At 40.1% G+C, this 23153-nt stretch overlaps 1 protein-coding gene across 4 annotated transcripts in view; it reads right to left on the reverse strand.

Moving 5' to 3' along the window:
• Window positions 1-3120: 3120 nt before the first annotated feature.
• The window catches only part of tab2 (TGF-beta activated kinase 1 (MAP3K7) binding protein 2), a 45293-nt gene continuing 25260 nt past the window's right edge, over window positions 3121-23153 (reverse strand). Inside the window, exons 2-7 of one of the 4 annotated variants that reach the window (XM_023284791.3) lie at window positions 18120-18310; window positions 14405-16088; window positions 10674-10834; window positions 8840-8933; window positions 7378-7458; window positions 3121-5337 (exon numbers count right to left, since the gene is read on the reverse strand). In XM_023284791.3, coding sequence (XP_023140559.2) covers window positions 5198-5337; window positions 7378-7458; window positions 8840-8933; window positions 10674-10834; window positions 14405-16088; window positions 18120-18221 — 2262 coding nt within the window. In that variant the 5' untranslated portion in view covers window positions 18222-18310 and the 3' untranslated portion in view covers window positions 3121-5197. Of the gene's footprint in view, window positions 5338-7362; window positions 7459-8839; window positions 8934-10673; window positions 10835-14404; window positions 16089-18119; window positions 18311-23153 lie in introns of all 4 variants that reach the window. The other 3 variants (XM_035954853.2, XM_023284790.3, XM_023284792.3) reach the window with 3 other exon arrangements.

Consider the following 23153-nt stretch of genomic DNA (forward strand, 5'->3'; position numbering starts at 1 on the left):
ATGAAATTGTTTATAGATAGGTATGATAAACCTTCAACCTTTAATGGAAGAAGGTAATTTAAATCAAATGTTGCTGCGCTGCTCTCTGCTGGTAAAACCTTAAAATGTTGCCAAAACCCAATCGGTGTTGACGCAACAGGTGTTTTCCCACATACATGCTGCGACATGCTTTCATTCCCGTCTAGTGGATTTTTAATGTAACGCTGTGTTTCCATAAAGTCATTGATTTAAGAATAACAGATTAAGAAACAATTAAACAAAAATGGCAAAGAAATTGTAAAAAGTTCCCATGCATTCGATTTACTAATGCTGAAGTGATTGAAATCCAAATATGCCACTTTAGCTAAAGGTGGTTTTCAAGGTAAGTGTGTCAAACATACGGCTTGTGGCCCAGGATCGGCCCATTGGATGAAACTAACAGTTTTCGTGCATATAACAAGCTTTTTCTGAACAACGGGGAAAACAAAACTGTCTTCCAGACTCCTACATAAGCACTTAAATGACACTGGATACAGATACAACACCTAATACTGAGGCACTTGTTGAGGCAAAAAGGTGTGGGTTACCCCTCTGAATCAGAAAAACCCCAAATGGATTTGAAAGTCATAGCTACTTTAAAAAAAAACTAAAAGAAAACACAGAAATGACAGTATTTATCAGCTAGAAACTACATTGCTTGTCCAAAAAAGGCTGCCACTTGGATTTAACTAAGCAAATGGATAAGAGCCTTCCATTGGATAATTACTGGAGTGATGAATATGTTTCAGCTGCACCAACTTATTTAACCCTAGCTGATACAGTGAGGAGCTTCTCATTTCTTAAACAACCGTGTGGAAAGACATATCCTGTGGTCATTGAAAGGATGTTAATCTGTTTCAGAAGGGTCAAATTATTGGCCTGTATCAAGGCAAGAAAACAACTAAGGAGATTTTTGAAACTACTAAAATCAGGTTAAGAACCATCCAACGCATCATTAAAACCTGAAGGATAGTGGAGAACCACCATCTTCAAACGAATGTGGTCGGAACAAACTCTTAGATGAACGTAGGAAATCAACAGTAGAACTCAGCTATGTTTAATATTAAAAGTAAGAGCATTTTCACACACACAATGCAAAGGGAAATCAAAGGATTGGGACTAAACAGCTGTGTAGCTCTCAGAAAACTACTGATCACTAATCAGAAAAAAAGGCTTCAATTTACTAGGTAGCATAAAGATTATTGGACTCTGGAGCAATGAAAGAAGGTCATGTGGTCCAGATTTACCCTGTTCCAAAATGACAGGTGCATCAGGATAAGAAGAGAGACAGATGAAGTGATGCACTCATCATACCTAGTGCCTACCAGCCTGTGGGGGTTTAGGGTTATGATCTGGGGTTGGTCAGGTTCGGCAACGTTATGTTCCCAAAGAATGAGGTCAGCTGACTACCTGAATACAATGAATGACCAGGTCTTTCCATCAATGGAGTTTTTCTTCCCTGATGACTTTGACATGCTCCAAGATGACGATGCCAGGATTCATGGGGCTCACATTGTGAATGAGTGGTTCAGGGAACATGAGACATCATTTTCACATGGATTGTCCTCCACAGAGTCCAGACCCACTGAGAATCTTTGGGATGTGTTGGAGAAGACTTTGAGCAGCGGTCTGACTCTCCCATCATCAATATAAGATCTTTGTGAAAAATCAATGCATCTCTGGACAGAAATAAATGCTGTGACATTGCAGAAGCTCATCGAAACGATGCCACAGCGATTGTGCGTCATTCTCAGAGCTAAAGGCGGTCCAATGAAATATTAGAGTATGCAGCTTTTTTTTTGGACAGGCAGTGTATTTTAAAAAGAGAAAAAAATCACCAGATTTTCAGCATAAACATTAAGAAAAGTAACCAAAAATATAATATTTTCTTAAAAATCACATTATTCTACATGTCTCGTTCAAAAGATTTGCCAAAAATAAAGGCTTTGCACCAAAAAAAACCAAAACAAACAAAAAAAAAGTGTGGCACTCCTCAGTGCAACTGAGCAGCCATGACTGACTCAGCAGTGGCCAACAATAGCAAATTCCATCTCTTTTTAGGTGAACTGCAGGCTGACTTTACACAAAGAAGAAGAGATGACAAGAGAAACGGAGAGGAAAATAGTGTGTGCATGATCTATTAAATAAACACAGCATGGCTCAGAAATGGCATACAGCACACAGAAGAGCAAGTTGTAAGTAAGTTGTCAGAAGATACATTCAGCATGATGAAGCATCTTTCTAGAGGTGATGTGCAGAGTTGTGTAAAAAAAAACACACCTGTTTTGGGCAAGTTGGGAATAATTGATCTATAGCATGTGGAGCCTCTATTTTTTTCCAATATTTCTAACACCCATGGGCAAATCTTTTAAGTAAATAAAAGAAATTAAATGATTTAGAGCACTCCCATTCTGTTATACTGCACAAAGGCCACCTTTGAGATCTCTCTGCTTCTAGGCATGGTTGTGCTTTTTCCCATAAAAGTACAGGACTTTATATTGTAGTGAAAAACGAGCCCACAGTGAGTAAAAACAAGATGAGAAACTGCCTGGTGCTCACAGGTTAAACAGGCAGCAGTCTACATCGAACAAAATGCTGCTTCTAAGGTCTTTCCACCAAAACATAATGAGCCCGGAATACGTATTGTGGTCTTATTTAAAGATATTCTACATCGTGCAAAATATTGAGTGTCAAAGTGTTTCTAGATCTCATTAAGTTTAAATCCTAAAATGGTTGTTTTGTTCCAAAGAACTGTAACATGTGAAAGTTGGCTTTTAATATTTTTATTGCCATTCTTATCCTAGTTTTATTAGTGTGCTCACATCTAACTCCACTAAAATGAAAATGAAGCCTCCAAACCTGAATATATTCTGGGGTTTGGGGTGGAAAAAGGGATCTTTATATGTAAAATGTGCGGTGCACCTTTAGTGTTTTCCTTTCTTTCTTTTTTTTTTTTAGATCAATCACTTTTAAGGTTTTTAAACATTAATCTTAAAATAATTGACATACCTTCATGTCAAACTGGCCTTTATGAAATCTTCTGATCTCTCCTGCCATCTAGTGGAGAACATCCTGAACATCACAAAGGCACACTGAAAACACTCAGAATAGATTTTTTTTAATTATTTTTACAAATAACTTATCTGTTACAAAGACAGTTTTCCCAGCTAAAATCAAAAAAACACTTTAGATATCCAAATTATTTTTTTTTTCTCCATTTAATATAACATGAATGAACTGCCTCTTCACACCAAGGTGCAGATAAAAGCTGAAAACTGGTTTCTTTGGGTTGGAAAAAAAAGAAAATAGTATGACGTAAGTGCTTAAGAGACAATAATTCATCTTCTACTTTTAAACGGATTTAAAGGAAGATTTCTGTTTTTTATAAATGGCACTTGGATGTGACAGAATAGATTATCAATACAAATTTAAAAGGCACTAATGCAAGGCAACATTTCACAAATGTGGAAAAAATTTTTTAAAAAAAGTAACTACTCCACAGTTAAGGTAACTTAATGACAATAAGTAAACTTTAGAAACACCCTCATCGATAAAAGCTTAGGAGGATGAACGGAGCCAAATAAAAATAAGAGTATACAAAGTGGACAGTCAAGTTGTGCTTACATTTTGAGTTTTTTTTTTTTGCCTTGTCTGCTTCCAAGAAGTAACAATTCTGACCTGTTGTGTTTTAAGGCACGGGACCCTTGTGAGCATTTCTACTCTTGGCACAGAAACAATATTTTGGCACCTCGCAGAAACCCAATCAGCTGTTCCAGGAGCACTTTGACATCGATCCTGATTGTACTGGAAAATGAGTGTCTCTTTGCACTGAGGTGTAGCTGTCCCCAAACATCAAACCTACATTCCAGTTGTCAGATAAGATGGCAGTTTGTACATTTTTTTTTTTTTTTGCTTGTTTTCCCCGCTTCCCTTTTTTTCCCCCCCAACCCACCCTCTCCGACAGTCCCAAACATACTTGGTGTCCTGGAAAACAACAAAAAAAAAACAAACACGAAAAAAAGACTTGCATCGCCTTCCACTTTGCTGCATCTGCAGATCGTACACAGGAAACTCAGCAATTACACAAGCGATGAACGGACCGGGCAGATGTAGCTTCATGATGACTGCAAGGGTTTCTGTTTTTTTTTCTTTTTAAAAACTGCTCTGCTCCTCTTCTTCTGCAAGGCTTCAACTCTCACAGAAATCAAGTAAAAAGCTTAAAAAGGGAGCATGGTGCTTATTTGTTTGAAAGAAGGGAAACAAAACAAGACAAAAAAAGTTAATAAAGTCTATAAAGCTATACTTACAGGAAATACAAGTGATTCATAGTGTGAGGAAGAAGGTTTTAAGGCACATTCTAAAATTATGTACAGTAAAAAGCTGGAGGGCAGTTTCTGCCTCTGTGTACTGTACACAAAGCATGCAACTTAGTTTCTTTTTTTATTTCATTAACGCATGATTGAAGAGACACAAAAAAGGGGGGAGGAGGACAAGAGGCACGTTTGAGTGGCAGCAACACTGGCGGTTCCCCCTTTGGCATCCTCTAGAAACAGCAAACAAACTTTAAAAGTCCACGAGTAGTCTGTTAACGTTTTCCCTTCAGATGATGAGCAGCGGCTGAACACAGTTCCCAAAAACCCCGGTCAAGCCACCACAGAAGAAGAAAAAACTAAAATATGAAAACAGCATCAAGGCACCTGTGATGTGTGTGTGTGTGTGTGTGTGTGTGTGTGTGTGTGTAGGTGCGTTTATGTGTGCCGTCACACTGCAGGGGCACGCTCGTAATACTGTAAGTGGGAGCAGTGAGGTATCCCCAGGGGGTTAAAGTGTCACCCGTGGAGCAGAAAACAAGGGGGAAGGTGACCCCACGTGATCCAGGTCTCTAAGGTGAGGTATCATCCAACTCTGCCAGCCTTGAGGAAGAAACACAAGCTGTAAACACTATCCAGTCAAGCCTTCGGTGGACAGCATTCTACAAACCTTAGAGAGGAGAAAAGAACAAAAAAAAAAAAAAAAAAAAGGAAAACGGAAAAAAAAGATCAAGGTGCGCGATGACGACGCCCCGTCCGAGTTTTCATACATCTAAAGGGGGAAACAAAACAGAAAGAGAAAGGGCCCTCGTCTATTCTAGTCTGGTAGAAGATGGAGGAAAGTGGCAGCGCGTCGCAGCCTCGTTGGCTCAGAAGTGCCGCGGGAACTCGCACTGTTCACAGCGGTTGAGGGCCGGGTGGTTGAGGAAGGTGCAGGCCGTGCAGCTCCACTGCGTCCCCTCGTCCTCCTCCTGGTCTGCGACAGGCTTCACAATCTTACTGCCCGGGTCTGAGAGGAGGAGAGGGCGAGAACAAGGAGGTCAGTATGGGAAGCCAGTGCAACACAGACATCAAGGTTATTTACATACGCTGCTGTGGTGAAGCTTCATACTGCATCTGTGTGTGTTTACATGCACTGCATTCATCCCACTGTTGCAAATTTGGCAGTAAATCAATGTAAACACAACGGCATGCTCAGAAATGTGTTTGAAAATGCTTTTCAGCCCAAAATCCAGAAAAGTTATAGAACAATTTTTGCTCCATTATCTCTGATTTGCCTCAAGTACTTCCTGAGGTAATTTTTGAAAGAAATTGGCCTTCAACCCAGATTCACCATGTTTTTTTTGCCCATTAAAATTTGAGGGTCTGTTTGAACAATAATGTCTCAGGAACCAATAAAGATAAAAACTTGTGAATTTTCACCGTTATTTCTCATCACGCCATTGATTCGGAATCTGCAATATTGGCCAAACAGATCAAATAGTCTCTCATTATAGGTGAGCGGAAATATGAAAAAGCCATCATGAAATGTCCCATTGTTTGTGAACACATTAACAAAAAACAAAACAAAGAGTAATGCAAAATTCAGCTAGAAATATTTTCTGAACCATATGCACTTGCATGTCACACACAAAAAACAAAACAGACACACAGAATATGTTTTAATATGAAAAAACAAAGACCTGTACCACAATAATAATTGATATCCAAATGTAAGTGAGATTGTTTTTTCAATATACTGGCTTACTCTTCATTTTCAGCTTTCAGGGTATTATCTTCAACAGTTCCTGAGATATTGTCACTCAAAAACAGCTACAAAAAAAAAACAGATCCCTCAGTGTACTTGACTTACCAATCTTCACAGATAACGTTTGAAATTCCCACAGTTTATGAAATAAACTTTCAATCAAATCAGAGATAACTGACCAGGAGGTCCCTGATGATCTGAGATGGAATAACCCAAATGTAAAGTGTCATCATTCAGGGTTTCTGAAGGCTTCACCAAAGTAATTTTAAAAAGACCATTTTAACGCCACATGGAAAATGACTGAATATCGTACATTTGTTATTGTGTACATGCATTTATCAACACTTGCGTCACATTTTGTGTTTATGGCAGCAATTCCTAGTTTAAAAAAAAAAAAAAACAAGTGATGTGGCTTGGACCTTGTCAGGTAGCATAAGCTACTTGACTTCACATTTTTTTTCTGATTTCTTTCCACTATTTTAGCAGCAGAAGTGTTTGTATATGACTGAAACTTTACAAACAAAATCCTGAACAGCAATCTGTATTGTTGATGCAACAACGTGTGCTCTTAACAGACTGTCTCCTTACATTAGGTGCAATATCAAAGATGCTATTAGGTCAGTGTTTCCCAACATGCAGGTCACAGGATAAGTACAAGGTAGCCTGAACCAGTCAGGCCTCAAAAAGTTTTAATAACAATTTTAAAAAAAAAAGAAAAAAAAAAATCAAAAAAAGTATTACTGTTATATGCTGATAACTAAGACACTCTCTAAACAGCCTGTGCTGTTAACTTAGTGAGTGGATGGTAGCGATGACAAGGGTTAAACCAATACCATTTCATTTTTGTCTCATGATTCTCTGAACAGAATTTCTGCACCCTGACAACAGCATCATTTTTGTACCTGCCAGGTTGTAACGCTGCCATTTTCGAGACAAATACAAAAAAAACGCCGAAAATAACGTGAACTTCCTTTTAATCAGTTGGCCGTTGGCTTTAAATGACATGTATTGGCAAAACCTTTACAAAAACATGGGTGTAACTGAAGGCCGGTAAAGTTAGTAATGTCAACCTTTTAGCTTGTATCAGTAAATACAGTCTGAAAACATGATGAGACAAAATGTGAATAAACCAAAGTGGGCTGAATCATGACCACATGCCTGACCTGTCCTTAGGATATTAGGAGAGTAATGTATTAAATCCAATAAAAATGTCCAGTAAAATTGGGGGAATGTGTCCAGTGAAATGACAGAAGTCAGACATGACCATGCAACCTTTTCTAAACTTACCAATAGATAAAGTACCTTTGGGTTTGGGTGGGACAGGACCAAGGAATCCAATGTTGTCATAAAAATTATGGATTACACTGGGATTAAAGTGTGGTCCTGTACACAGATGGAGACAGAATGGAACGATGGGTTTACATTTAACAGACTGAAGACATTTTAACCGATATTAATGCAAAGGAATCACCAGAGACGTACAGTAATCTGTTTATGTGAAGTCCTTTACAGCAAAGTGGAACTTTAAGTAAACCAGTAACGGCTGCAACAATAGTATTAAATAAAAAAATATGTGCCACAGTTAGAAAACATATTAGAAGAATACTGACCTAAAATTTTCACTCATTGTGGCTTTAATCAACAGCTAGCGAAATGTTTTGACAAAACTACTAATTTTATGCTGATTAGAAAATGTCTGTCAAGTAAATTTTGAAGCCTTCCATGATCTTGGATCAGTTCTTGCCAGAGTTTCTTAGTCTGTTCCTTCCCTGTTCTATAGAACAAACTACTTTTCACAAGTCTAGAAAATAAATGACTTCATTAAAGAAATCTAAACTATACAAGGTGACTAATATCCCCAATCAATCAGTGTCTACATGAAGTCAGAGTTGTCAGTGTCATGAAGGTGCCTCTCTTTTAACCTGCTAGATCTCCATGGTAACATACGCTGCAGAGCTAGCCTGGTCCAGGGCAGATTATGTTCAGAGTTGTGGATTTAAAACATCTGGAAGAAGTGTCTTCCTTCAACTGTATCACTTCCTGATGATTTCCTGAGTGACAAAGATTCTCAGCTGAGGAAAATTATTTTATTTGCAAACCTGTTGGTCTCCAAATTACTAATCCCAATGAATGGAGCCTTGCAGTTGCAGTATCTTACACTGTAACCTTATAATAATCCTTATATTCCTTGTAGCTCTACAGATTAACAACCTACTGACTAAAGTAGGCAGAACACCATCAGTTCATTTTATGCAGAAGTGTCATCCCATGACATGTTAAAGACACCTTTCATGAGCTCAGTTTGAAGCAGAAAGTTAACAAAGAAAGATGATAACCACCTTCATGACACCTGTTAACTCTGACTGGATTTTTGTTTTTTGTCGTGCCGACTTCAAACTTGCTTCACAGTAAAGCCCTCAGATCTGTAACTTCAGTGAGTGCGCTGCCCATTCATGTCTCTCTTTCCCTCCATCACCTGTTGGCCAAAGACTCGATCTCTGTCAGCAGTGAAGTGCTGCCAGGAGGCCAATAAATCCCTTGTTACCAACCAGCTACAGGATGCAATTCAGGAAGAACTGGTAGTTAACGGGACAATGGCAACACCTTGACTGCATGTGGAGAGGATGTGAACAGGCTACTACAGCGCCTGCACCAGATCTGACCCCTATTTTAATGACTCACTGTCAGATTTATCATCATAAAACTGTAAAGATACAAATACACCATAAAATACTGTATCTTATGTAACCAGACAAACACATACCTCTTGTTTGAATGAGATCAATTTCTTTGCTGAGGCAGTCAATGTCAATCTGCAGCGACCTGTTTTTGCATCGCAACTGCTTCATTTCCTCGATCTGAAAGACAATATGAGAGAAAGGGAGTCAGCCATTTGGATTTGGGCTTCAGACACAGGCAGCTCTTAAAAAACAAAAAAAACCAAAAACAAAATAAAAAGGTCTGGACATCCTGCTTCTGAGTCAGTGGAGCAGATCTGTGACCGTGTCAGGAGGAGAGCTGTTCCACTCTCCAGAGCTGGCTCGCCTCAGTAAACAACACTGAACTAAGGCGCTACTGAGCTCAGCAACACCAGCCAAATAACCTTCCGCAGCCACTTTCCTCCTTTGTTGACTCAAACTAGAATAGCTGACAAAAATGGCTGACTCGACAAGAATCTAAGACCAGCACTTCATCTGAACCCGCACGGTTTTAACACAGTCACAGCTGTAAATGTCACACCAACATTAAGTTGCACACAAAATAAATATGAAAGAGAAATGTTGACTTTTGTTTTGAACTGGCATTTTCTTTGAGTGTAGCTGTGGAAGCTGCTGCACAGCTCAGAAATGAACTGTGAAGAGAATCAGACATCTGAAAATATGGAACGATATCAGCCAAATCATAAACAGACCCTGTAATCAACATAGTTTCAGGGTGTAGGAGCACTGATGTGCTGCGAGTAGGAACCAGGAATGGCAATCTGACCCACATAATTTTGTTTTGTCTGTTCAGCCTTTTATCCAATAATAATAACCAGAAACACATTTGTTTGCAGTTATGAGAAACTTCTCTGATGACTGCTAATCATATACATTTCCAAATCAACTGCTAATACAATCAAATTGAATATAGCTTTTAAACTGATTGATCTGCCACTAGATGATGTTGGTTAAGGCTCCATGAACAGTTTCCTTTTTAACCCTCTGAGCCCTAAAAACATGCTAGCAGTTTTGAAAGGCATAAATCACCAAAACTACACCATCACCAAAAACTGTAACATAAGAAAAAATCATCAGATTTTCAACTATCTAGCAGAACTTGCACTACTCATCTGTGATATGCCACTCTGTCTGCAAAATTAACCAAATCTAAGCTTAAAATTATGATAAATCATCAAAATCATTGTATTCTACATGTTGCCTTTGAAAAAATTCTTCATGAAATAAAACTTTTTGCACTCATCAGATTCTGTAAAAATTAAAATTTCTGCTCACTTCTGCAAAACTGTTGCGTCAATAGTTACTCAGCTACAATCAACAGTTGCACAGACAAAATTCAGGCACTTGTCAGGTGAAATGCAGGCTGGGTTTGCAAAGAGCATGTAAAAGATAAGTATGAAAACACATTTTAAAAATGTAAGTAAGAAAATATTTATAGGATGTAGAGCCATCATTTTTCCAGTATTCAGAACATCTGCGGGCAATAGGAAAAACGTTATACAAGCTGAGGTTTTTATATATTTTTTTGTAAAATAAAGACAAATTTGATTTATTTTTTCTTTTTTATACCATAAAAAAGCCACGGTTGTGCTGTTTCCATTGAGGTGCATGACTTAATATTATAGTGAAAAATTTGCCCACAGTGAATAAAAATGTGACAGGATTTAAGAAAACGCTAAAAGGAGCTTCAGAGGGTTAAAACTCCAAAACACAAAGAAAGTGACTGCAGCATCCCTGATCTTTGTAGCATTGATATCCACCTATCTCTCTTTGAATTTTCCTGTTTGTATGTCAACCACTAATATCACATTAAAGCAAAATGCCAAGTAAACACCAAAAAACAGCAGTGGCCAATGACAATCACTGATTTGATCTTACAGAGGGAATTTGGGAGGCTGAGTTGGATCTCTCCAGCCGTCTCCTGGTCAGGTCATTCTCCATTTCGTTGACCTCCTCTTTTAGTTTCTCCAGCTTCTTCTTCTTCGTCTCCAGCTCGAACCACAGCCGCTCCATGCGAGCCTTCTGATGCACCAACAATGCTGAAAGAAGACACACAAAAATCACACAGCACTGTCAGCCACAGATGCCTCTGAGCTGTATTCATCGGTTTGGTAAACTTTACGGAAAAATGTAAACATAATTTAGCCCGATGTGTAATCAAAGGAGGAAAAGAAACTCAAGGGGTACTTTCAGAAATTATAATAACCATTATTATTGTTTTTGTTATTATTATACCATGATTAAAAACTGAATCAAACCGAAAAAAAAAAACCCGAATCCGTATCAAAACGAGGAACAAGAAAATGACTGCTGACAATGAGCCATTCAAGGATACAGAGCGCTGACGCATTTTATGGTCAAACCCATTTCGAGCACAATTCTCGGTGCATAAAGACAACTTTGTGTAAGGAGAGAAAGGGGAACTACATTAGATTCCTCACTGTTGCCTCACCTATTGTGGGAACATGAGGAGATCAGACTTATCTCGGTTAGCTGCAGGAAAAAATTCTGCTGCTGTGTTTTATACGGAATCTTAACCATGCACATAATCTAGTCAAGTTTCTACAGCGTGTTTCCCATAATTCATCATAGTTCCTGCATCTGTTAATAATAATAATAAATTTTATTTATAAAGCGCTTTTCCAAAAGCTCAAAGACGCTGTACATAAAATACAATAAGATAGAACAGATCTGTTGACAGGCTGTAACACCTCCTACGCAGACATTCAATGATAAACAACTCTTACTCTCTCCTGCTATACACAAACACATGCCACTTCACACTCAGGGCTTACGCCATCCAGGCCGACCGGTTACTGTCTGTCCTGTGAGGAAAAGATCCTCCACTTGATCTTCTGTCAAAATGAGCTAAACTGCTACCAGCTTACATCAAGTCACACAGTGTTTGAAAGCACAAGGTGTCAATGTGAGTATATATTTCTGAAGATATTTATTAGACCAGCTGTAGCTAAGTAAGAAAGAAATCACAATAATTCAATGTTCTATGCTATGCTCTACATTCTGCTTAGAAATACGATATATAGACAAGATTCACACTAGATTAGATAGAAATTTTCATTTTCTGTGAATATAAAGTCACCAGATGTTCCAAATTAAATTATCACTCAAAAATGCCTAAAAGAGGAGAACTGCAAGAAGACAGTCATCTTTGTGCTGAACGAAGGAAGATACAGCGAGATGCAGCCAGTGGAATCTGGCATGGAATCACATTTTGCCTCACACTTACAGACACAAAAACGCAAATAACTAGACACGTCATAACTATGTTCAAAGCTCAGTTCCACAAATTTTTCAGTAAACTAATAATTATGTCCAAACCTGTATACTGATTATACTGTTTGTGTTGACATTAGGTACATTAATTGATTACATATATATATATATATATATATATATATATATATATTTAATTCTATTTGTTGTGCTACAATGGCAACATCACTTGCACTTACAATATGATTTAGATGTTTTTCACTAATTTAATTTCAACTACAATGAAGTGGTGGTTGATTCTGAATCACTGATAGCAGTGTCTGTGTTTAGATTGTGACTTACCTCATTATTTACAGTTTTTGTAAAAACTTTTTCTGTCATTTCAAGTAAGCTTTAAAACAGATCACTCATGTGGAAATATAATATTAATAATACATTAATTTAAACAGCACCTCTGAGGTTAAAACATAAAGTGCTTTGAAGGTCGAAAGGTTATTTTTTTTAAATCACAGCCCCATGTATTACATATATGCTGTGACATATATAAAATTTAAGAGTATGAGTGTATACATACCAGCATCAAGAGCCCCATACATTTATAAATCGAATGCAAGTGAACAACAACACTGTGTTAGTTCTCACATGTTATTAAGTAAAATGTGGAAGAATGTGTATCTGTTTTGCACCAGATAAAACAGGTGTGTCATACGTAGACTGTCCATTGTCTTCTCTGAGCACTGTCAAACTGGAAAAACCTGGTTGCTTTTCTGGAAACAGTGTTTAATTTCTTCTCAGCTACCCACCAACCGGGGACAAATAGGTCGTGTGGTTGCAGGGTAACACTATATTTTGCATTGCCAACGTCTGGTTTTAATTGTTGTTTTTGAGATTCAGGAATTGGGGGTGGCGGTTGCTCATATTACCATGCAAAGGCTCCCTTGTTTGTGTCTGATTAATTGGATTTTGTAGCTTACATCCAGCTCACAAAGCGCAGTCTGGCTGTGTTACTAACCTACTAAGCACACAATAAGAAACACCAAAAAACAAATATGTGCGTTCAAAAAACACACAGTGTCCAGCAGGAATTCTTGCAGAGTGAGAAGGATAATGTCTGGCACCAGGTGTTAGCTGTTACTTGATTCAGGCAAACAGACTTAACTGACTTCAGGGTGTGATTGCATTTAACCCAGGTTTTCACTTGCCAATCAGAATCTGGTGTTCAGCAAAGTTATGCAATAAAAATAATGTTATTCTGCTGCCAAACAATCACTGGTGATGGATAATGTTTAACTGTTATGTGGCGGCAGGTGTGTCTGGATCAAGAACAGCTTTGAATGGGAGTCAGCCAAGCACAGCAGTGGGGGTCAACATACATTTTTCCAACTCAAAGCAGAAAAAGCTGAACTGAATGAGGGTCAGCAGCAGAGGCAGCATGCCCAACGTGAAGCCCCTCTTGGTGGTAGTCACCACTGTGCAGGAGCCACAGCCAGTGACTCACACATAATACAGTTAAAAGCCCAAAAAAGGAAACAGCAGAGTGCTGTGATGTGCTTGACTCATGACAGAATCTGCTAGTCTCAGGGCTGATGGGGCAAACACAGCATTTAGCACTGAGGACTCACACTACAGTCACCACACTGGCCCTCACTTGCCGAGTCACCTTTTCTTTTATCTGCGTAGTGGAGATGAAAAGCGGTGTTTTCTCCACAGCTGAACAACAATGACAGCAAGTTTGGCTCAAGAAATGCATTACAGTCGATGTTATGGAAAAAGACTTTAAAAAAAATCACACAGTATACTTTATAGTAAAATTACTTTCTTGGCAGAAAGCAGTGGAAAAAGCATTTAAGCCAACTGCGAGTAGCAAAAAAAAAAAATTAACTGTATACTATTATTTATTATTAAACCAAGTCTGGTGTTTTTTCATGTTATCACTGTGTACATAATGGCTGCAGAGGAAAAGCACTCTTTACCCACTTAACCTTTGCTAAACAACCAATGAACGAGGAAGCAAAGAGCTCCAACAAGACAGAGAGTTATTTATAAGGTGGATTCAGAGTGTAAACAAATTCTGAACATTTCAGTCAATCTGGTTTAAAGCTATGGGCGTTAACTTGTCATCCAAAGAATGTATTAGCAAACTCATGGTCATACGAGTTGATCTATGAAAATGACTGATGCCACTTTGTAATGCTAATTACTGTGTTGAGTATTGTAAATAAAGATCAGAAAAGGAAATAAAAGCTGTACAAAAAGTTGGAATTAGTTTGCCTGTAACATACTACTGATTGTGAATCAGTACTTCCTGGTGTGTTGATTTCACGGGAGACAAAGACTAGATAAATATCAGAGTGATGCCACTTAGTATTGCTCACCTTGTGTGTACGCTGCATCATCAGAGCCCATGCTGAGTCTGCGAGGCTCACTCGGCCTCTCCCTGTGTGGTGACAGCGGGTCTGACAGATGCAGGGGGTCTGGCTCCACAAAGTGGTGATCTGGTAGGCTAAGTAGGGCCCCCGATTCAAAAGTCGGGGACACGACTCCAGGGGACACGGCTGGGGGTTTATTGGGAGACACTGTGATTTTAAAAGTGTATTTGGTGTTAGGCTGAGTCACCACCACACGAGGGGAAGAAGCCGTGCCTCCCCCTCCCACAGAGGCACGGGACTTAGGTGGATGGTGGTGAATGTAGGCGGGGCCCATGCTTACTTGGCCTCCCATGTTCCTGGCCCCCGAGGGCCCCTGCAGGGGAGGGTTTGCTGAGATGTAGACTGTGGGGGGGTTCCTTCCCCCACCCTCGTCGCTGGAGGCATTGGCAGAAATATAAAACTTGGGTTGGGAGCGGGATCCGGCTGAGGCCACGATGGCCTCCTCAGAGGGAGTGTTAGCAGCAGTAGGTGGGCTAGCAGAGATGTAAACAGTGGGCTGGCTGCGGCTGAGACCCGGGCCTCCGATGGACAGAGGGGTGGTGGGGACAGTAGCCACCCCGGTTGAAGAGGAGGAAGACGAAGGGCAGGAGGAAGAAGTGGAGGATGAACGGGGCCCACTGCTTGTTCGCAGCACGGCTGTTGTGGAATTGCTCCTTTGAGGAGATTCAAGTTTGATCTCGATCTGATTCTTGCGCGGGCCAGTGGAGATGTTCTGGATGTTGTACTGGCTGATGGTCGACAGGGAGCCGGGCATGACAGAGGAGGATGAGGACGAAGAAGAACACGAGGAGACACCAGAAGACGAGGCCTGGCTTCCAGTGGGCAGAATGGAGGGCGCCTGGGGATTTGTGGGGGAACTGATCGGCATGTAGACGTGAGAGGTCTGGTGGCCCTGGGTCTGGTGCTGTGAGGTATGTGAGGAGGAGGAGTGCTGAGGGCCGGACCAGGAGCTGGACAGGGAGGAAGGGTGTGAGATCTGGTAGATCTGCTGCTGGGGCTGGGACGTGGGGCTATACTGGGCCCTGCCTCCCTGCTGCTGGTTCTGCCGGGTCGTACCGGACTGGCTAACGTAGGGCCGGATGTAGATAGAGTTACCCTGTGGACTGCTTAAGCCCGACTGTGGCCCGCCATGTATGTGCAAAGAAGTAGGGGTGTTGCGGCCTGTCTGGATATTAGGGGCTAGCGTCACGGTAATGGGGTTGAAGCGTGGCATCTGATGGACACCCATACTTGTTCCTCCACCCAGAGGGTAGAGTCCGAGGTGCTGTGGAGGCTGCGGTTTACGCGTGGGCTCCATCACACCGAATACATTGAGAGTGGAGGGCACCTGCACTGGGGCTGACTGGGGCTCCTGCTGAAAGAAGTCACTTTTGGGGGCCTGGCCTGTCTGGAGGGGCCCGTCGCTCAGGCTGTGGGCCAAAGTCCGGCTGCCGTTCATTCTCAGGCCGTCTCGAACCGGGGCCACATGCACATTCTGAGACTGCGGGCCCAGGTTCAGCTGGGTCATGTGATTACGGAGCCTGGTGAAGCTGGGGTCGTCAGAAAAGCTGAGGTTCCCTCCTTCACTGTACAGGTAACCCGGACTGACCTGGGACAAGTATTCACAGCAGGCGTCCAAATTGTTGTTGTTCTGCAGGAAAGACAGAAAGAAACGGGAAATAAACTCACTATACATTTGTGATACAGGTGGGAATGAAGAAACAAAGTCAACAGTGTTTTTTTCCATTTTAATCCATGCATCGAACCATAACATTCTTAACTCCCTTGTTTATTAAGTGTACCACTCCTTTCCATGACATAAGCCCCTGTCATGCATACACTCATTTCCGTTGCCAGGCTTCTGTTTGAATAAACACCTTTATCACGTTTTTCAAAAGTTGCGATGGCAATCTTACCGGGTCAGACTTCCCTACTAATGTCAGCATGACACAAGTAGAACTTCATGCAGTCGCATTAACAGATCGGCATGCACAAGTGACATACTTCCAGTTGTGTCAAGTGATTATTCCACAGTTCACAATCAGAATTAGCATTATTGCCAAGTGAATTTTCACACGAGGAATTTGACGTAGTGTTGGTGCGTTACAGTAAACTCTGGCAAGTAGAGAAGTTTTAAATGAGGAGAATGCAAGTGGTGCAAGACAATAAACAGTAAGTGTAGCAAATCCAGATAAGTTTAGGTGATAAAAAAGTAAAAGCAAAATTTATATGATGTGCAGGAATGTGCAAATTACTGGTCTGAGAATGGGCAAATTTGCATAGCACATGGTGTAAACAAGTTCATGTGCTTAGCACCAATATTAGTTTAGAAACATCACAGAGAAACATAGTTTGTTGCTTCCAGCTGTTTATAAAAGTCTTTCCTCTGAGTTTAGTAAATACCTGCAACATCAAACATATGCATGTCTCCAAAGTGAGAGCTGCCGGTATTCATGCAAGATGCAAAAGCTGTAGCTTAAATAATCACTTAGAATTATAAATCATCCCCGACAGGATCAGTACTGACACATTTTATGAGGCATAATTAATCAGGATGTGACAGCAGTTCACACTGTGTACTTTTCTTCACCTTAGACAGGTGAACTATCACAGAGTCACAGTTTATAAGCTACAATTAAATCATTTGTTAGATAGCAGCCGTGCTCAAGCTGAGCCTCATCGCCATCACAGCTGTCACAGTATTTGTATTCTACTGCTTGTTAAGTAGTAGTCTGCTTATCATCACGCATGGATATGATATTCAGTGTTTAGGGAATTATATATAAATTAGGTTATTTCCTGTGTGGAGTCTCAGTCTTTAGATGTGAACTGAAGAAAGCTCTTGGATGAGAGTTAAATGTCTTCAAAAACCAAAACAGAGAAGTCCAGGTGCTTTTTACTGAAGCTCTTAGGAGATACTAATCTATCAGTTATTTAGTCAAGTTGACTGGCTTGCTCTTCTTCAAGATTTAGACTTTAGTTTATTGGTGAATTATTGCATATTACTTGATGCATCTTGTGTGTACAGTGACTCTCTCAATCTCTGCTGTGGTTGTCTGAATGAAGCCATAGGAACATTATGTCTAAATGACAGAATGCCTTCAATCTGACAGACTGATGAATCAAGCAACGTTATGTATTCCACATCTGAAAGGGACTTTAGATACCATTTTGTCTTAGTGACAGATAATTACAGCTTAGAAAACGCAGAAACCCACTAAATTTATGGCATAACCCTGCTTAATTTGTTGCACTAGCCACTTAGACATTAACACAGAGGTCCTGACAGTTAACAGAAAGCAGGATGGCGTGAAACAAAACACAGCGTAATTCTTATTGAGATAACTCGGATTTATCATTTTCCTTCACATATTTCCTGGCACTTTGTTCTCATGATTGTATATCATTGCAAATCTGTGTACATTAATATCCGTCACCTAGGTAGTAACATCTTGTGGTCTAATTTATTGCTCTGTTGAAATAACGATGCTTGGGAGTGGAGCTCAGCCGACAGAGGATTTAGAGGCTGACAGTAAAATCTATATATTCAGCATTTTTGACCCATTTAATTTTGACCAAGACATTTTACAGTTAAAAATAACTTACTGACTACTTAAGAAAAACACATTTCAGTCAGGCTTTACTTTTAGACACACAATGTTCTGGTGTTTAAGCCACTTACCTGCAGAACACACTGGGAGACAACACCCTCTGGGACTTCAGGGAACTTTTGGCGCAGGTCATGCAAAACCTGAATGTCAATCTGGTGGCTTCCCTGGGCCATTCGTGTGTTGCCAGGTCAGGACTGCTTGTTCTGTTCAGTGCACTGGGACGTCAATCGTGGCAGCAAACCGCCTTCATTTTGATCATCTTCTGAAGTGAAACAAAGGAAGAAAGAAAAATTGGTAAGAAAAAAAATGTTTTTTCAGTTCGAGTTATGTAAAAAGTAAAGATACACAAAGAATCTCAACTTTCTGTAGTCTATACTGACGGCAGTTTTCACATAGTCATTTGAGGTGGATAAGTCTGTATTTTGTTAACATTCAGTGAAAACGTAAGCTTGTCCAAGAGGCAGGAAAGGAGCCAATGTGGTCTATTGCAACTCTGCTGAACAAGACATCCGTCAGACATTTGAGGTTGTCTATTTCATTATGCCTGGGAGCTTTCAAAACAAAATTTCAGAGGTCCTCAATGAGAATAGACAGCATTCATTTCAGCAGCCCTCCTTCCCACAAAGCTCCTTAATAAAAGAGCAGTGGAGGGAGGAAACCACCTCTGACTGACTATCGAGAAAACCAGCCTTTCCCACTGATCTTAACATCAACATTCACTTATTAAGGAAAGAACAGGGCCGAAAAGTAGCCTGGTCTGGACACAAATCTCCACATAAAGATCTGTTAAGGTCCAACATAAGGCTGCTCTGCAGAACAGTTGATTCCCAGAAAATTTCTCTTCACCACAAAGACAAAGAGCTGCAGGGCTGCAAACTGTCAATAACTATCTCACACACATAAATCTGAGGGGCTCTTTATTTGTTGCTTAACCCGAAATTAACCACGGAAAGGGCTTCTCCACAAAGCATAAAAGCACACTTGTGTACTGGATTTTTTTTTGTGCCCCTTGGTGTCAGTAAATATGCTGTTGATTTGTTTTGTTGTAGAATTTGGAGCACCATGAAGAACACAACAAGGGAGAAAAGTGGACAAATTCAAACTCACTTAAAGAAAATGAAACTGTAATGTTAAATGAGCTCCCCAAGCTGCTAAAGAATTTGGAAACATTTCCAGTTTTGCCTTAAACCTTAGTTATGGCTTCTGTATATGTGTGTATAAATATATATATATATATATATATATATATATATATATATATATATATATATATATATATATATATATATATATATATATATATATATAAATAAAAAAAATGATCTCATAATACGTGAACCAAACCAAGTGGCATCACTTACATTTATACTATTTAACAAATTTTAAACAGCTACTACTTCAAAACAATGGGCTGAAACTTGGTTATGTACAAGCTACGGGAGCAGTTAACTAAGAAAATGGCAAAAAATATTGATCAAGAATCATGTTTTGTCCATATCCTTAGGATATTCAGTTCACTGTTACAGAGGAGTGAACAAACCAGAACAGATTCACATTTACGAAGCTGGAATCAGAATAATTTTTCTGTGTTTCTCAAAAAATTACTGAAACTGGATTAAACAATTACCAAATAGTTGGCAATGACTCTATTAGCTGACAGCTAATTAGATAACCATTGCATCTCTAATGTAAGCTAGTGGATGTTTCTCTATGTGATGTGCTGCAACCAGCCGCACCAAGGTATAAAATTTACAAGACTCTGCTTCATGAGGAATAAAGCTGGTTGATTTATAATCCTCTTGGATTATGTTGGCAGGTGTTTCTAATATTTAGTCTACAGTCATTGAAACTGATGAGGTGAACAACGTATTGGAAGCACCTCTCTGTATACCTCAAAATACAGTTCAACACCGCCACAATCTAAAGGTTCGAGAATGTAAATAAAGCTTGAAAACAAGACTGTGGTAGTTCTAGCGAAGTACACTGAGTAAACCGACAATTGAGTATGTTGTAAATGCTGGCTGTGGAGAAAAAACATGGCTTGTTGGGTGTTCACTGACTCTACTTGGCTGTTTCCTATCCTCGTTCTATGCATAAGCTATACTCATAACCTGGGAGCTGGCCAAGGCAACCACACTATTTTACTACTAGCCACTGTGCAACTTCACGACAGCAGCCAAGGCACACTGCAGCCGTGTCTCCTTCACTTCATCGATCCAGATTTTAAACAACTAGCCTGGGGAATTGATCTGGCAAAACCTCAAGTGTTCTTCTCCAACCATTACACTACGATGTTAAGGAACCAGAAACTCAGACAAAAGTGACATGAAACAGAGCAGTCATGAGAAACTGAAAGGGTAAGAAGTGCATGACAGCCGCGTTTTGTGTTATCCAACACTTTTCTTCTAACCGCACTCTTTCGAAACATCTTCCTGTGGGAGGTTCAAATATGCCAATCAAAACATTGTGACACATGAAGCACACCCCATTCTCGTCTGAGCCGATCAATGCTGTGTGATGCAGAGGGGAGGAACAAGTGAGAAATCTCCTTACAGCAATCTTAATACTTACACAGAGTAAGTGAATTTTGAAGGGTGAAATAATCCAGAACAAAATTTACAAGCATTAAACACACTTATTTGACGATGACAAAAGTCAAGAGTATGCTTCAGATCACACCGGACTCTCTTTTCTGCCAAGAAGACAAAGCATTTATCTGAACAGCTGTGCCTGTTTTATCTAAGCTATGAGGATGTGTAATGTCATAACTGAAAAGCTGTAAACTGGCCCTGCAAAACATCCGTCCATAGCCGATAACAGGAGGAGCTGTTTGGCTACTGTCAATAGTAGGGTGCCAGCAGCAAGGAGGAGCCTAAAACAGAGACAGACCTGCACTTTGAGACTAAATAATTGATTTGTGGAGAGAACATCAGAAGGCAACAAGAAGGTAAAACAGTGGTTTTCATATTCTAAAAAAGAAAACTGAAATAAACTATTTAGGACAGTCCATGGAATGTATTTATGAAAGTATTTCTTATCAAGCTCTATGCGAAAGAGACATCTCAATAATGAAACTAGAAAACGGTCTATTAAACAAGGCTCGGTTTTCTTCTGTCTTTTGAAATACAAGGAAATGAAGAGCTTTGCAATTATGCCACTAGACTGTTGAAGTCATTGTAAGTGTGTCAAAAAAGAAGCACAAGAGTCTCTAAATGCAAACCAGAAGAAAACAGTGTACCATATCTCCAATTACATGTTTAGAGCAAAACCTGCTGCCTCCAGTAAAGCATCTCCTCCAGCAGATTAGGCTAATAAAGCTGACAGAAAATTTATCCCTCAAAGTATCCAGCTACACACACCACTTTTGGAGGCTAATACATTATCAGTTTACATCTGCCTGTTTGATTTACAGGCCAGGAGGAGACGTCGGCGCAGAGAGCCAGTGGACGACAGTCCAGCATTCAGGCTCTGCTCAGAAGGCTGGCCAGCTTAACCGTTGTGGGAAAGGAAATTCACTACTTGGCCGCTGACCCAGTTACAGGTCAACAGTGTGGTTAGATTGTTTCCCGGCTTCAAAAACAAAAAAGTCCACACCTCTCCACTGCAGGTAATTATAGGCCCATGTGTGGGGGTGGCTCTGAAGGGGGCAGATTAGTCCATGGTGTCCCTGAAGGCGGTGGTGGAACTGGGCCTGAGGCAGCGCTGCACTGCCAGCAGAGATAGAGACAAAGCTTCCATTGCTGAGGCTGTTATTCACCGTGCCAAAGCATTGACCCACAGCCCCACACTCATTTCTGGAGGTAGCAGGCCTGCCATGCTCCATCAATGGAGTCATTCACTCTGCAAGAGTCAAAGCACCTAAAAATGTCCAAATCAATTAGAGCCTAAATAAAATGCGAACGAATAATCAACAGGAGTCTCTGGAGAAAATATCACCCTAGCATCTGACGATGTAGGTGGTATGATGCCCCATAGACAACAACTTAATGCAAACAAAGAAGCTACACATTACAGGGAACAAAAAACACACAACAAAATGTCATGCCATTTTAGCTTCAGCTTGCCAAGAGTGGAATGTCTGATCATGATTGTTTGGGACAGCGCTGATCTCATCAAACCAAACCTTCAGAAGATGCGCCCTCTGCGGAAATGGTAGCTTGAATATGAAAAACATCATATGCAGTGGAAACAGTAAGGATCCCATCTGAACTTCAATCAGAAACATCCTCTGCAGCTTTAAAGAGCAGCCCAGCAGCACTGCATGGAATGTCTTAACTGTTGCGTCTTGGTCCAGCAAAATTTAAACAAATAAAGGGACTAATTGGCAGTGGACGCTGTTGAGGGCTGCTGGCAGGCACCCCAGTCTTCCAAAGAATCAGCGGACATGCACGTGTGCATGTGGGTCACACGGGCACACATGCACATTCACATGAATGCTGCACTGTAAAGCAGCACACAACTGGCCACTGCTTAAAGTACTCAAAAGACCAATATCCAATCACACTGAGTCATGATGATAAATTATTTTCATGGCAGGAAATAAAACTACTTACTTAGTAACTTAAGAGAGAGTAATGTTGCACCTGAGTGGCACATTTGCAACGTAGAGCTCTAAACAAGTCAATTCAAAAATAACCAAGGATTAGTTACGACTAAAAATGCAAAGAATGTACCTAGAAAGAAAACACAAAGCTGGCTATATAATCATATATCAAATTCATTGCACTGCATAATGTAGTAAGATTAATTATTCTGCTAAGTTGTAATGGACACTTTTAGCTGTCCAACTTGCAGCATGGTTAACCTCAGATATACAGAAACAAGCAAACTGCTACACTTTCTCTCATGCCTTCATGAGAAGGCATGCTTCTTCATTTCTTTTTGTGATTACTCATCTATGCTTGTTGTTCTTAAAGAATGTGATCTGATTCATGCTATTTTTTATACATTTCATTCTCATTCAATGACTCTGAAGAACTGCAGGCCTTACCTTGCCTCCCACAGAGCGTAGGAACACATGGAAATTTTAGAGCCGACTAGTCTTAACAAAAGAGCTTTTTCGAGTCATCACAAAAGCTGTGACCCACTGAATCAAAGTGATTTCC

This window comes from Amphiprion ocellaris, chromosome 12, assembly GCF_022539595.1.
Source record: "Amphiprion ocellaris isolate individual 3 ecotype Okinawa chromosome 12, ASM2253959v1, whole genome shotgun sequence".
In the NCBI taxonomy this organism is placed as follows: domain Eukaryota; kingdom Metazoa; phylum Chordata; class Actinopteri; family Pomacentridae; genus Amphiprion; species Amphiprion ocellaris.